At 36.2% G+C, this 13393-nt stretch overlaps 5 protein-coding genes and 1 non-coding gene across 6 annotated transcripts; 2 read left to right on the top strand and 4 right to left on the bottom strand.

Moving 5' to 3' along the window:
* Positions 1 to 177: 177 nt before the first annotated feature.
* LOC18019821 (RING-H2 finger protein ATL68) lies at positions 178 to 1127 on the bottom strand. Its single transcript, XM_006402408.2, has one exon. It carries the CDS (start codon positions 1056 to 1058, stop codon positions 273 to 275), a length of 786 nt encoding a protein of 261 aa, XP_006402471.2. The 5' UTR covers positions 1059 to 1127; the 3' UTR covers positions 178 to 272.
* Positions 1128 to 1573: 446 nt separating this feature from the next.
* On the bottom strand, positions 1574 to 1646 carry TRNAE-CUC. The gene has a single exon. It is a non-coding gene; the product is annotated as a tRNA-Glu (tRNA).
* A 112-nt stretch (positions 1647 to 1758) lies between these two features.
* Positions 1759 to 4231, bottom strand: LOC18019822 (proline iminopeptidase). The gene is made up of 10 exons (XM_006402409.2): positions 3880 to 4231; positions 3640 to 3776; positions 3384 to 3557; positions 3065 to 3301; positions 2881 to 2981; positions 2726 to 2798; positions 2571 to 2639; positions 2381 to 2488; positions 2167 to 2292; positions 1759 to 2086 (listed from the first exon to the last, which is right to left on the bottom strand). Exons 1-10 carry the CDS (start codon positions 4229 to 4231, stop codon positions 1892 to 1894), a joined length of 1572 nt encoding a protein of 523 aa, XP_006402472.1. The 3' UTR covers positions 1759 to 1891.
* Positions 4232 to 7620: 3389 nt separating this feature from the next.
* Positions 7621 to 9973, top strand: LOC18019823 (1-aminocyclopropane-1-carboxylate synthase-like protein 1). Its single transcript, XM_006402410.2, has 4 exons — positions 7621 to 7842; positions 7961 to 8092; positions 8336 to 8496; positions 8913 to 9973. Exons 1-4 carry the CDS (start codon positions 7684 to 7686, stop codon positions 9907 to 9909), a joined length of 1449 nt encoding a protein of 482 aa, XP_006402473.1. The 5' UTR covers positions 7621 to 7683; the 3' UTR covers positions 9910 to 9973.
* Positions 9974 to 10281: 308 nt separating this feature from the next.
* LOC112087152 lies at positions 10282 to 11490 on the top strand. Its single transcript, XM_024157172.1, has 3 exons — positions 10282 to 10389; positions 10544 to 10759; positions 10863 to 11490. The coding sequence occupies exons 1-3, from the start codon at positions 10332 to 10334 to the stop codon at positions 11357 to 11359; spliced, it is 771 nt and encodes a 256-aa protein (XP_024012940.1). The 5' UTR covers positions 10282 to 10331; the 3' UTR covers positions 11360 to 11490.
* A 728-nt stretch (positions 11491 to 12218) lies between these two features.
* On the bottom strand, positions 12219 to 13157 carry LOC18019824. The gene is made up of 3 exons (XM_006402411.2): positions 13072 to 13157; positions 12753 to 12962; positions 12219 to 12659 (listed from the first exon to the last, which is right to left on the bottom strand). Exons 1-3 carry the CDS (start codon positions 13097 to 13099, stop codon positions 12412 to 12414), a joined length of 486 nt encoding a protein of 161 aa, XP_006402474.1. The 5' UTR covers positions 13100 to 13157; the 3' UTR covers positions 12219 to 12411.
* Positions 13158 to 13393: the final 236 nt, after the last annotated feature.

Here is a 13393-nt window from a genome sequence, read left to right on the forward strand (position 1 = left end):
TCCGACAATTAATATAACATATAGTTGAATTATATACATATATTTGACTTTATAGTTCATACTTTCGTATGGCTAACTATGATTGATTTACTAATTGATGCAGCAGTGATTTTTTTCTTTTTATATATATTCAGCTTGATACGCGAAAAAGAATATGTAAAGCAAATCAATCAATCATTATAAATTCAGTTATAGTGAAATCATTTACCAAAAAACGAAGAAGAAGAAGATATTTTAATGAATTCAATATATGGAATAAACAAAGACAAATATTATCTTCTGGTTCTCCTCCGATCGGCGGCGTATTGCGATAACGGCACAACTTCAGACAACGGAGTCGACTGCGGCGTAGATTGCGGTGTCGGAAGTGGAGAATTCCGACAAACGGGACAAGATCCATTGAGCTTAAGCCACGCGTCAAGACAAAAAACATGAAAGTAGTGTTTACACTCGGGCATCATCCTAAGCATCTCTTCTTCCATGTACTCACACAAACAGATCGAACACGTCGTATCTCCTCCTTCGCCGTCTACGCCTTGAAATCCATCTCCGGCGGCGAGGGAGATGTCTTTAGTGAAACGGAATTTTGGGTAAGAGTTGATGATTGGTTGATCAAGTCCACCAACGACAACGCCTCCGGAAACAGCTGACTCGAGATCGTCGTCTTCAGCTACGAATATGATCCGTGGGACAATTATGCTACGGTTGCCGAAAGAAGCGTTTGCGTTTTCCGTTTCGGCGGAGAAGCGGAGGCGGGAGGCGCGGCAACAGATGTAAGAAGAGAGGATGATGGTGGAGATGAGAACGAGGAAACCAAGAGCTATGGCTATGGAGTAGCCAAGACCGAGGCTGGTGATATAAGTGGGGATAGGGACGGGAGGCGGCGGAGGAAAGACGGCAAGGGCGGCGGCGGTTGACATTTGATGGTGAAGATCAGAGGGGTTAGGGCCATGTGTGGATTGGCCAGAGAAAGATGGAAAAAAAAGAGTGATGGAGATTATTATTATTATTATTATTTTCTTTTTTGGCAGGTGGGTGGGAAAATGTAGCTGCTGCATTGAATACAAAGTTTGGCAAATATTAAAAGCTTTGCATTTATTAAGGTTCTTGCTATAGGTTTAGTGAATAGTGGCTTCACTTAAGTAGCCCAAGGATCGTCAATTTTTGTTTTCTTGTTTTCTTGTTTTTTTTTTGGTTTTGAATGAGCCTCATGACATTGACATATGTGATATATATTTATTTTTTTATATAAAAAAACGTCAGTTATTTCGTTTCATCAATCAAGAAGAGTTATAACTGTATCGATATTTTACCATAAATATTTTACTTGTTGAAAATACAGTATAAGAGTATATATCAAAAACGATGAGAAATTCCAAATTCTTAGTCTTATAGTTGTATGTAAAAGAAGTCAACATCTGTCTTAACCAAAGGTAATAGGTTGTTCTTGTATCTACTTTCGGGATCTAAATCGTTGCTAAAATTCAGTTTTTCTTGACCAGACAAAAAAAAAGCGGTTATCTTACGTCTAAATTCAATTTTAAAGAAAGAAAATTAAAATTTAAAAAGTAATCTCCGTTGCCGGGACTCGAACCCGGGTCTCTCGGGTGAGAGCCGAGAATCCTGACCAGCTAGACTACAACGGATCGTTGACCTGATATGACATTGACATTTAATATCTAAATTTACATTATCTTCCCCGTTGGTTTCTGACAACTGAAAAGCTACAACATGAACATGAACAGGAGCTGGAAAGTGAGACCAAGATTCAATTCTTATTCATTCCAAAATTCAAAGATTCTCTTATTCATTATCTTTAATTTTTACTCAATTCTCAAAGAGAGTATAAATAAGAAAAACACTAGTACAAAGCGTTGACTACTATAAGGAATCAAAAGAGAGGCTTTTTCCCATTGATCATTCCCAACAAATGATCAAGAACTTGTCTTCCAGCATCACGAAGACCCGAATGCATATATTCATTCGTTACCCAGAGCCTAATACCCGAAATCTGAGGAGCTGTTTCCATCACCAGCTTCAAATTTACATACATGTCTTCGTAGTATACGGCAGCAGCAACAGGCACCTACCAAAAGGAACTCATGTGAAAACAAGAGTAACATGTTTGATCCATAAGAAATGGATGATGAAGATTCTGAAACAGACCTTGTTAGTGCTTAAAGCAGCAACATTATATAATGGCTGCCAATCCTCTTTATTGGCCAAGATATCTGCGGCAGCTTTGAATGGCTTCAAGGCATGAATCTCATCGAACATCCATGGAAATATCATCTGAACATCAATCCAAAAATTCTATTTTAGTTAACCACAATGTGAGCCTAACAATTAGCATACAATGAGATATACTCCAAGCACGTACCTCTCCCGTGAAGAGTACATTTTGACCACCTTTGACTGCCTTCATTGCATCGAATCTGCACTCAGCTTTTTCCCTTACTCTATGCGCAGACCATCTTGATGAAGCACCCTGACATGTTTTGTACTCTAAGAATAAAGGATAACAACTGGTAGAAGCAATTGTGCGAAGAAGAAAATGGGATTTTTAATACCTCACAGTATATGGACTCGTGGAGAAGAGCATAGAGTGGGTTTGTATCAAAAGAATGCCAATTCTCAAACTGCAGATAAATATGAAACACCTCAGACTATCGACTCCAACTTAGAACAGATACTTGGGAGCAAACAAATTGTGTGGCTCTCTTACAGCGTTTAAGAAGAACTGACTAATACGCTTTGGTGCTCCAGTTACTAAAACTGGATCCCACACTCTCTCCAACCTATGATCAATTAAGAAGTCAACGTTAAATTTATATAAGATGTGCGCTGATTGATTAGAAATGAACAAAGCTAAACTCTTACATGTAATGCAGACGCTCAAAACCAGTACTCGATCCTAAACCAGAAAGACCAAGAGTTTGAAGACCCTTAGGAGTGAGGATGCCTCCTGAAGGAAGAGGTACCTAAACACAAAGAAACAGAAACTAAACTAAGTAACTAAACTAAAAATGATCAGTGGATCTGGCAAATGTTGTAAATCCCTCACCCCACCGCCTTCAGATTCAGCCAAGTAGTTTACGATTTCACGAACAATCTCAACGTCTTCAGGGAATCTCTTGTAGTATTTTTCGTTTTGACGAATAACTTGTTCAAAACCGGCTTCGTAGACATCATCTGCTGTGCATGCTTTGCCAATTGGTGGGATTCCTCCAGTTATTAGCACTTGTTTTAGTCCTTTAGGCGCAAAGCTCAAATATGTAACAGCACAGAAGCCACCAAAACTCTGCAGAGAAACCAATCGAAAACAAAATCAAATGACAAGAACTGAAGCAGAGTGACTAATAGACAACACAGAGACAGATTACCTGACCCAAAATTGTCCAAGGATCAGCATTGGGAACAAGACGAACTCTAATAAACTCAGCATCTTTCACAATATTATCCGCTCGAAAATGAACCAAATAATCAGCTAAATCCTTTGCTGACTTGAATTGAAGCATAGAGGAAGATGATAAAGGAGTTGACAAGCCTGTTCCTCTCTGCAGGACCAGCACAATTAGAGCCAAAGAATAAGAAAGGTGTCAAGAAGAGAAGAGCATAAACTGTATAAAAGTATCATACTTGATCGAGTAAGATAACGCGAAATTCTTCACAAGCTCTTTGTATCCACCCACTAGCTTCACTAGGTCGTGGACCTTCAAATCCTGGACCACCCTGAAGATACAATAGATACGGCATTGCTTGCTCCTCTTTCCCGACTGCAAAAGATTTAAAAAATCATGAGATTGGTATCTCGATAACAGCTTGATAATAGCATCATAGAAGGATTTCGCCATCGAAAAGCCTCGATTTGCAAATTACCCGCAACGATTTCTCGAGCGAAAACGGTGATTTTGGGGCAAGTTTTGGAATTGAGGGAATAATCAAGAGGGACTATGAATCGATGGTTACGCAATCGGAGCTCCGGCACCGAAAACCAATTCCCTGTCACATGCTCCGACCTCGAGTCGCCAGTCATGTCGAAGGAGGCCGATCCTGATCCAGCCATAGATGTGATTCCTCGATGAGATATCCGGCAACGATAGAATTTGATTACACCGGGAAGTGAACCAAACGATTTTGATCGAGGAGTAGATAGAGAGAGTACGAAAGCACTCAACTTTGAAATCACTGTCCTAGGAATTGGAGTCATCAGCGCGTGAGTCTCTGACATTTTTGATTTTCTACTCCGTTTAAAGAGAAACGTGACCCATATTTAACTCAAGCCCATCAATTTTTTTTACAACTCAAGCCCATCAATTAACCATGACATTTTTGACTTATGTTTTATTTTTCAGATGACTAATACGAGGAAGTCAAAACCGGTCATATGTTAACGAGTTGACTAGAAATGTTTTTAATCTTAGTAAATAGCTATTTATTTATAAAAGATCCCTTTGATAAATTTGTTGACTAATCATTATAACTCCCCTCTAAGAGCCTAGTAGGCTCACGACCGTACGATCTTGGCACTAAACTTTAATTAATCTATAATTTCGTTCTATTGCACCATCATGGCTCTAGTTGATCACTGCTACTTGCCTACTTCCTACTTATCAATATTTATTATGTTTTGAGGAACTATTAATTAATATTCTTAAACCAACGAAAATGATGAACTTTATTCTTCCAAGTTCCAACAATGTCAAATTCATAAGTATAAGATACTTGTATTTTCCTAGGACTACATGGCAATTCAATTTCATGTGGGTCATCTTTTTAAAAAAAGTAAAACTTTCCATGTTTAATAAATTTTCCATCTTTTTTTTTTTAAAAGTCCATCTTGTGTAAGATATGAAAAAAGAGAACGAAGAGAACAAAGATTGATTCGATTATTAGCTTTTTTGACATCTACATTGTTTTTTTTTTTAGGTATGTTAGCGATTACGCAAGCTAAAATATAAAGTTAACTATTGCCGTACGTAAACAAATGGGGTAAGCTTACATTAATATGAAAACACTATCCACCTAGCTACATTAGTTTGTTCTTATCATTCATAGAAAGTTGGAAAATTAATGAATGTAACCTTTAGAGTTTAGACATAATTAATTTAGAATAATTTCTTTTAGATAAATGAATCTATCCCAAGCACCTTTAGAGAACAAATGGATTTTGGATACTCTGCGTCAAACAAAAATTGATTTTATGTCACCATGCACCAATACATGACAAATAAACGATCATAATGCAAATGCAAAACTCATATACAAAATCATCATAATGTCCATGCATAACTCATTACGCAAAGAAACAAAACGATTTTGTAATGTGTAATTCTTTTGTCTAAGACTTATATACCGTACTCAAATACGTATTCAATCTGAGTATGAAATATCAACCTGGAAGTTGAACCACTTAGATTTCGAGAAGTCCGATCGTTGGTAATGTGTAATTGTTCACATAAGTTTTTTGTATACTAAAGGCATTACATACATTTACGAAGGAAGAAATTATTAGAACTTCTCAAGAAAATTAAAGATAGAAATTAAAACAAAAATTAAAGATGAAAAAAATATTTTTTGGAACAAAATCGATAGAGAGTTGGTGTAACATCAAATACATTCATGTTTAATTTCACTAGAAATATTTTGTAGGCGACAGCTATACCACACTACAGTTCGAAAGTAGACAAATGGCATTTTATTACTCGTGCGTGTACGTATTCTTTTACTCTATAAATACACTCTAGGAAAACGATTTACTATTCATTTATATTCACTCGACTTAAAATACAACGTGTCCATCTAGTTTTAGACTTTTTGATCTCCGACCAATTCAATTTAAGGCAAAGATTAATCTAGATAGAAGCTTTACTTTAAATGTCATTAATCTAAAAAGCCGTCCAAAAAGATCTTCCTAGTCCTCCAATTCCTTAGTGGGCTGCTGCCACGTGCCAATATTTATGAAATTTGTTTTCACATGTTATCTTTTTGTTACTGTATATCAACAGAACGAATGACCTTGAAGAACTTCCAGAGCAAAACCCCAACGACCAACCCATTACACAGAAGTACCTTTTACATCATTTTATTCCTCTTAATAAAACTGATATTATACAGAGGAAAATAATTTGAAATTTTGATTGCACGTGATTGGACTACGGTCACGTTGGGGTCGACAAGTAATAATTTAAAGCTTAATGATATGATTTGACCAAAGTATAACATGGTTTGTTAATCTGAAAAAATAGTTAATTAACGCTTTTGGAATACGACTGTAAAACCGTAGTATTCTAGATTTCGACGTCAAATAATATTCTTCCTTTTCAAACGTCATATGTGTAGCAGTGTAGGTAATCTGTGGTAAATCGTATTGCTTTGGTTTTTCAATATATATAGTACTCAATGGTTTTTACCAAAAAAAAAAAAAAAGTACCCAATGGTGGGACTGCAAAAAGAAAGAAATATTAGTAAGAAAACTGTTTGTTGAATATTCTCATTGTATTCGGGTGCTACACGCCTGCCTACACGAGCGAACCGCATACATCATGGTACTAGAAAAAAGAAAAATGACGATCTTTTGTCAATAAATTATACAAAGGTAAATTTACAAGAAACTGTGTATAAAAGACTAATTTATCATTAAAATAATACGGATGTTAGATCGAGCCTCAAAATAAAATAAAAAAGTAAAGAACACCAAGTCAAATTAAAACCTTACCCTTGTTACAAAAACAAATAGAGTCAAATTAAACACTTTCTCCCGAATCCATATATAACAACGTGGGTCTAATAATTGAGTTCGTGAGACTTGAACTTGCAATTTGGGACTAAGACGGTTGAATCTTTAAAGCACGCTCGCCTTTTGTTTCTTCTCTATTGTCTTAAATATTCTTTATTGATCTAACTTTTTCATAAAGTCTTTGTTTTTGTTATAAAAACCATAAACACTACAACTCTACAAATATATATTGTCTTTACAGTGTTTTTCGTAGGCGTTTAGCCAAAAAAAAAGTTTTTCGTTGGCTAAAGTTTTAAATATTTGAAAATGTACTACATACATGTGTATAGGTTGGTCGTTATGTCAAAAATTCTACAAATCAAATGCTATTTCTTGCACAAAGTGATTCCTCAATCACATCTACATCTATGTGAATTCTCATCTCTCAATAGCAAACTATGAAATATATAATTATAGATTGATGTAGTTTCCTATATTGTTTACTCTATCAATTACCATTCCAAAAATTATTTATCAAACAACAAAATTTCAAATATAAATTTTAAATTTGTAATTCTAGATTTTAAGTTTCTAAATATATGATATTATAAATTTTGCTTATAATAAATTTTGCTTATAATAAATTCATTTAAAATAACATTTTGTTGAAAACCAAAAAAAAAAAAAAACAGTTTGTTTGTATAGATAAAGAATGTTGATGTAGGTTTGACTTTATGGGAACACATATTGTCCCCACAAAACAATACTTTTATAGAAGACAGAAGATTTCAAATAAGTTTTCTCACAATGGAAACAAGTTTATTTCTTATATTCTCTCAAGATCACATTATAAATACTCCTCCATTTCATTAATATGCACAAGCAAACCAATCCAACAACTTCACAAACAGCAACACACATTGTTGTGTACATACACACACACAAGAAGTTACTAGATCGGATAAATGTCTCCCGACAAGAATCTGCTGTCCGAATTAGCTGTCGGTGACAAACACGGAGAAGATTCGCCATACTTCGACGGTTGGAAAGCTTACGATAATAACCCTTTTCATCCTGATCATAACCCACAAGGCGTTATTCAAATGGGTCTCGCAGAAAATCAAGTTCGTCTTCTTCCTCTTCATAGCTAATAAGTTTTCTTGTAAATCTTAAACCCCCCAAAAAAAGAAACATAATCTTTCTTTGTCTTTTAATAAGTTTTTGTTGTTGTTATTGTCTCAGCTTTGTTCCGATTTGATCAAAGAATGGATAAAGGCTAATCCACAAGCATCTATTTGCACGGCGGAGGGCATTGACGGTTTCTCCGACATCGCTGTTTTCCAAGATTACCACGGTCTCAAACAATTTAGACAGGTATTTAATTCATTTTATATTACTATAACTATGTTTGTAATTAATTATTCGTTATAGAAATAGTGGAAGTGGTTAATTAAACAAAATAGTTAATTTTAACTAAACTCATTATCTTGTATTGTACTTCATTTTACATATATCAAGATATGTATACGTGTGTCGGTGTGTGTGGGGTAATTGCTAAAACTAATATGTTTATTTTTGGTTTGTAAATATTTTCTTGGTGACTTAAAAAATAAAAAGGGAATTGCAGCGTTTATGGAGAGAGCGAGAGGAGGAAGGGTGAGTTTTGAGGCGGAGAGAGTGGTGATGAGCGGCGGAGCCACGGGGGCAAATGAGACGCTCATATTCTGTCTTGCTGATCCCGGCGACGCTTTTCTCGTCCCTACTCCTTATTATGCTGCGTACGTATATTTTAGAATTTTTTTGATTTTATTTTTAGGGTCTAACAAGTATATACATATATACAGTTTAATATTAGGTGTCAAAGAAAGAACATGAATTAGTGATTTTACTGTAGTAAATTAAAAGTTGTTGAAAAGGGCATTGTATATATTTTTCTTGATACATATAACTTTCAGTCTGGTCAAAACGAAAGTTCTCTTTTGATTAAAATAGTACTCGTATTTCGTCAACGGGTTTTTTTATTTTATTTTTTCATCGTTAACTATAAGTCATTTGACTGATTCAATATTTTGCTAAGCAAACCCATGGACACAAATCTCATCAAATTGTCCATTGACTCTTCTCAAAAGTCAACAATTAATTAACACTTGGTTGACTTACTCTTCAGTACTAATTTAATGGTTAAATATTGCAGATTCGACAGAGACTTAAGTTGGAGAACAGGGGTTAGAATAATTCCTGTGGAGTGTAACAGCTCAAACAATTTCCAGGTCACAAAACAAGCCCTAGAATCAACATATCTTAAAGCCCAAGAAACTGGTATCAAGATCAAAGGCGTGATCCTCGCAAACCCATCAAACCCTCTTGGAACAAGTCTTGACCGAGAAACTCTTCAGACGCTTGTCGGCTTCATCAACGACAAACAAATCCACTTAGTCTGCGACGAAATCTATGCAGCCACGGTTTTTGCAGAACCAAGATTCATCAGTGTTGCAGAGATCATCAATGAGATGGATTATGTTAACCGCGACCTGATCCATATCGTTCACAGTCTCTCAAAGGACATGGGTCTTCCCGGTTTCCGGGTTGGAGTGGTTTACTCATACAACAATGCTGTTGTGTCTTGCGCGAGGAGGATGTCGAGTTTCGGGTTGATCTCGTCACAGACGCAGAGCTTTCTAGCAGCTATGTTATCTGATCAGAGATTCGTCGATAGTTTTCTTGAGGAGGTTTCAAAGAGAGTGGCGCAGAGACACCGTATGTTCACTGAAGGGCTTAAAAAGATAGGAGTTTCTTGCTTGAGAAGCAACGCTGGTCTATTCGTCTTGATGGATTTGAGACACATGCTTAAAGATCAGAGCTTTGAGTCCGAAATGGCTCTTTGGCGAGTAATCATCAATAAGGTGAAGATCAATGTCTCTCCTGGCTCGTCGTTTCACTGCTCTGAGCCAGGTTGGTTCCGAGTCTGCTTTGCTAATATGGACGAAGACACACTCCACACTGGACTACGGAGAATGAAAGACTTTGTGCTCGGAGACAGAGAGAACAAGAGCTGTAACAAGGAAAAGGAGAAGAAGAAACGAAAGAGTTTTCAAAAGAATCTCAAGCTGAGTTTCTCTTCGATGATGTACGATGAACATGTTAGGTCACCGAGGTTGATGTCCCCACATTCACCATTGCTCCGAACTTGAAAACGGTTTGAGTTATACTTAATAGACTGTCTATACCCTATAGATATTTACAAAAAGAGTAGAGATTCAATATTTATAAAAAAAAGAAAAACTTCTACTTATATAAATTTCACTTTCTAAGTTTTGTTTTACCAGTTTCATGAATCTTCAAGCAATTTTGTTTGCTAGGCCATAACTCTGTACCCTATTTGTAAGCAATTTGTTGTATGATGTGGTTTTAACCTCAGAGTTAAGTACTAAACTGGTTTATAAAATTTGGTTTTACAAAAAGTAAATGGGCCTTATCTGATATATGTTAGATCCAGCCCAACAAGATTCTGGTCTTTAGATAGCGATATACACACATATATATATATAGAAGTTAAACGCACGCAGATGAAACCCCTAAATTCACAAAGTCTCTCTCATCAGCATCCGCAGCGATGATCTCCGTCGAAAGCATGAGCATAAAATTCCCAGCTTCCTCCGAAGATACGTTCGGTAAGATCTCTATCTTTTGTTCGGAATTGTTTGTCTACTATATATCGTCTGGACTCTAAGTTTTTTGTTTCCTTGTATATACAATTTTATTAGATTTCATCTCTTGTGAGATTAAATTTTTAATTCTGATATTATTGGTGGTAATTTTGTGCAGGGATTAGCACACTTGCGATGTTGGACATGGAGGATTTCGAAATTCCTGATCCTCCAAGTTCGATTGAAGGGAAAATCAGAGAATATCTTGCCATGGAAGGTTATCTTCCGCTGGAGTTAACAATGAAGTGTGTTTGTGCTGATGAGAATAACTTCACGGAGGAATCGTGGATGGCATTTGAGGAAGCCAGAATTTACCCCTTTTTAACACTCGAAGGTAAAATTGTAAAACTTTATAATGTTTTTTTGTTTATAAACTTGTATATATTATGATCTCCTCCTCCGTTTTCTCTGATCATATTACTTAACACTATTTGCAGATGATGAACTTTCGAGGCTTAGCATGATACTAGTGGACAGCCTTTTCTGGGCAGACACCGAAGGTGAAGGAGTTAATGTGCTGATAATCTCCAAACACATCCAGAAACATCCCCTTTTCTCCAAATTTCGTCTTCTTTTGGAAGAAAGAGGTGGTCATGTTGCCGTTGCACCGCCTGAAACCGTCCTAAACTTAGACGTTGACGAAGCCAAAATCATGTCTAACTATCGTCGAAGTAGTGCGTCCTTTGTTACATATTATGAGTTTGAAGACAACCGCGATTACTCTAAGTTGTTTGACTCCCCACCCTCCGGGTTGTCGGATCCTTTGGAGGATGAGTCGGATCTTTTGGAGGATGGTGAATTGTTGAGCGTCTCCAGTTTGTCGGATCCTTTGGAGGATGAGTTGGATCTTGATGGTGAATTCTTGGCGGTGTGTCTTCGCTTGAAATGGACAAGGGAAAAGGAGTCGAAACGCGGCTATAAAGCAAAAGAATAGGTGTGTAAAGATGAGGTGGTAATAGAGGTGGGCGTGGCCGTGGCTAGTTTGCTCCTTTTAATCGAAGCGTTACTTTTTGTATATCAATTTCTTCTAATCTAAGACTTGCACAATGTGCAATCTCTTTGAAAGACTTTTTTTTTTTTTTTTTTTTTAAATAATAAAGAAAACGTAATCCTTTTTAATCTGTTTTCATCGACAAGATAGGACAGAATACAGATCCTTTTTTTGTGCATTTTAATTCGAAAGATGAAACCTTTATTATAGATTCCATTATTTGTTTATTCGTGTGAGTTAACATTTGGAGCTTAATTTATTCTGTCTGAAATCTGATAAATATATCGACTTACACAGCTTCCATGGCTTAGCTACATTGCATACGTGCAAGTTAGAAATCAAAGCATGTATGCAACCATAACGAGTTTACTGCATTATGCTGGTGGAAGGTGTTAATCAATGCTTCTCATAGTCTGTGGCCAAAATATAGAGGTTGTTGGTTCTTTAAGATTACCAAAAGGTAAATTTAAGAAGAAAAAAAAAAGAACACAAAGTAGAAAGCTTGGGGAACTTTGCTTCTTCGTTATGTTTTTTACTAGAAATTGCAAAGTTAAGAGAATAGTAACATTAGGGACAGATGAGAAAGCTCTATCACAAACTGGACATTTGTGTTCTATGATGGACCAATTCGCTCTCTTTGTCTCTCTCTCTCTCTACTCTTTTGTCTCATCAGATTCGTTTCAAATCTCCTAAGAACTTTGTAATCAAGAGGTATTCTTGTACAGCATATGATCCTTTTTATCAGGTTGAGTACAGTAAAAAAGATTCGGTGATCCGATTGGCTATTGTTGGAACAAAAAAAAACCTACACATCGTGACGTTCACTACATAAGCACGTGTGGGAACACATGTAAATTAGATGGATGAACATGAGATCACTAAAACTCTTTTAACGAAATAAATTACGAAACGTGAAATCTACACATCGTGACGTTCCTCATTCAGAAACCTAAAAACCGTGTTTCCTAAGTCAGTAATCATAGTAAGTAAATCTCTTAACGCTTCCTCCTATTGTCAAATAGGCATGTCAAAAACGAGAGTGCAGTTTCACAAGGAAGGCTCCAGGTTGGATCAGTGTCGGATAAGAGAACACCACGATTTCTCGCATACAGGCCTTGAAAAGAAGAAATTGCATCTCCTATGACGTTTTTTGAGAGTACAATCAAATTTGAGTCTCCAGGATTTGACATTGCCCACATAAGGACGTCCACTAACATGAAAGAAATCCTCCCAAATTTACCACCTGGAAAAATGGAAATTATAAATAAATCAACGGAGATGTATAACAAGTCAGGAAAAAAAAAAGAAAGAGAAAACAAAGGTTTAAAGACTTAACCTTCAGGAAAGATGGTGACTTTGACATTGGCATCCGAATATTGACTTTGCAATTCATCTGAGAGCTTATCAACGTAAGCCTTGATTGTGACCTCCCCATTAAAACCCTCTTTCACAAGAGCTTCTTTGATATCCCGAGAAAGCAATACAGGATCCTGACCATCAGGAATCGGGTAGTTCGAGACGTCCCAAAACACACATGTATTACCGTCTGCGAAATTAGACCAAAATTAATAAATATGACGATTACGATGACAGAGAATCGAATTCAGATCATCGACAAACAACTTCGAGCAAGAGGTAGAGAATAGAGATCTTACCTTTGTATACTTTCAAAGGAAAAGACATTAATTTTGTGCCGATGAGTCCTTTTTGTTAATTTCTATTTTCTAGGGTTAGATCTGTTGCTGAATCTCCCTGCTTCGTCTCTATATATATAAAAGGCCAGAGAGTTTCTTATTGGGCTGGGCCTAGCATAAAAGAAAATCTCAGGTCCATTTTTATTACTATTTCGGTAACTGATTCAAATTTATATATGCTTTTTTTTGGTTGATTCTTGTGTAAACAGGTTGGGACATGAGCTCGTTCAGAAAAGATAACAACATACAATACAATTGATAAGGTAATACACGGATTATTCAG

Source organism: Eutrema salsugineum, unplaced genomic scaffold, assembly GCF_000478725.1.
Source record: "Eutrema salsugineum unplaced genomic scaffold, Eutsalg1_0 scaffold_19, whole genome shotgun sequence".
Taxonomy (NCBI): domain Eukaryota; kingdom Viridiplantae; phylum Streptophyta; class Magnoliopsida; order Brassicales; family Brassicaceae; genus Eutrema; species Eutrema salsugineum.

Excerpts from the sequence above, each read along its gene's own strand:
- LOC112087152 (XM_024157172.1), top strand. The coding sequence starts at position 10,332 with ATGATCTCCGTCGAAAGCATGAGCATAAAATTCCCAGCTTCCTCCGAA. Across the intron at positions 10,390-10,543 it reads TTCCTCCGAAGATACGTTCG|GGATTAGCACACTTGCGATG; the intron begins GTAAGATCTCTA and ends AATTTTGTGCAG. Across the intron at positions 10,760-10,862 it reads CCCCTTTTTAACACTCGAAG|ATGATGAACTTTCGAGGCTT; the intron begins GTAAAATTGTAA and ends CACTATTTGCAG.
- LOC18019823 (XM_006402410.2), top strand. The coding sequence starts at position 7,684 with ATGTCTCCCGACAAGAATCTGCTGTCCGAATTAGCTGTCGGTGACAAA. Across the intron at positions 8,093-8,335 it reads GTCTCAAACAATTTAGACAG|GGAATTGCAGCGTTTATGGA; the intron begins GTATTTAATTCA and ends AAAAATAAAAAG. Across the intron at positions 8,497-8,912 it reads CCTACTCCTTATTATGCTGC|ATTCGACAGAGACTTAAGTT; the intron begins GTACGTATATTT and ends TAAATATTGCAG.
- LOC18019824 (XM_006402411.2), bottom strand. The coding sequence starts at position 13,099 with ATGTCTTTTCCTTTGAAAGTATACAAAG. Across the intron at positions 12,963-13,071 it reads TCCTTTGAAAGTATACAAAG|ACGGTAATACATGTGTGTTT; the intron begins GTAAGATCTCTA and ends CTAATTTCGCAG. Across the intron at positions 12,660-12,752 it reads AGTCACCATCTTTCCTGAAG|GTGGTAAATTTGGGAGGATT; the intron begins GTTAAGTCTTTA and ends CCATTTTTCCAG.
- LOC18019822 (XM_006402409.2), bottom strand. The coding sequence starts at position 4,231 with ATGTCAGAGACTCACGCGCTGATGACTCCAATTCCTAGGACAGTGATT. Across the intron at positions 3,777-3,879 it reads CGCTCGAGAAATCGTTGCGG|TCGGGAAAGAGGAGCAAGCA; the intron begins GTAATTTGCAAA and ends AATCTTTTGCAG. Across the intron at positions 2,982-3,064 it reads CTGAATCTGAAGGCGGTGGG|GTACCTCTTCCTTCAGGAGG; the intron begins GTGAGGGATTTA and ends CTTTGTGTTTAG.
- LOC18019821 (XM_006402408.2), bottom strand. The coding sequence starts at position 1,058 with ATGCAGCAGCTACATTTTCCCACCCACCTGCCAAAAAAGAAAATAATA.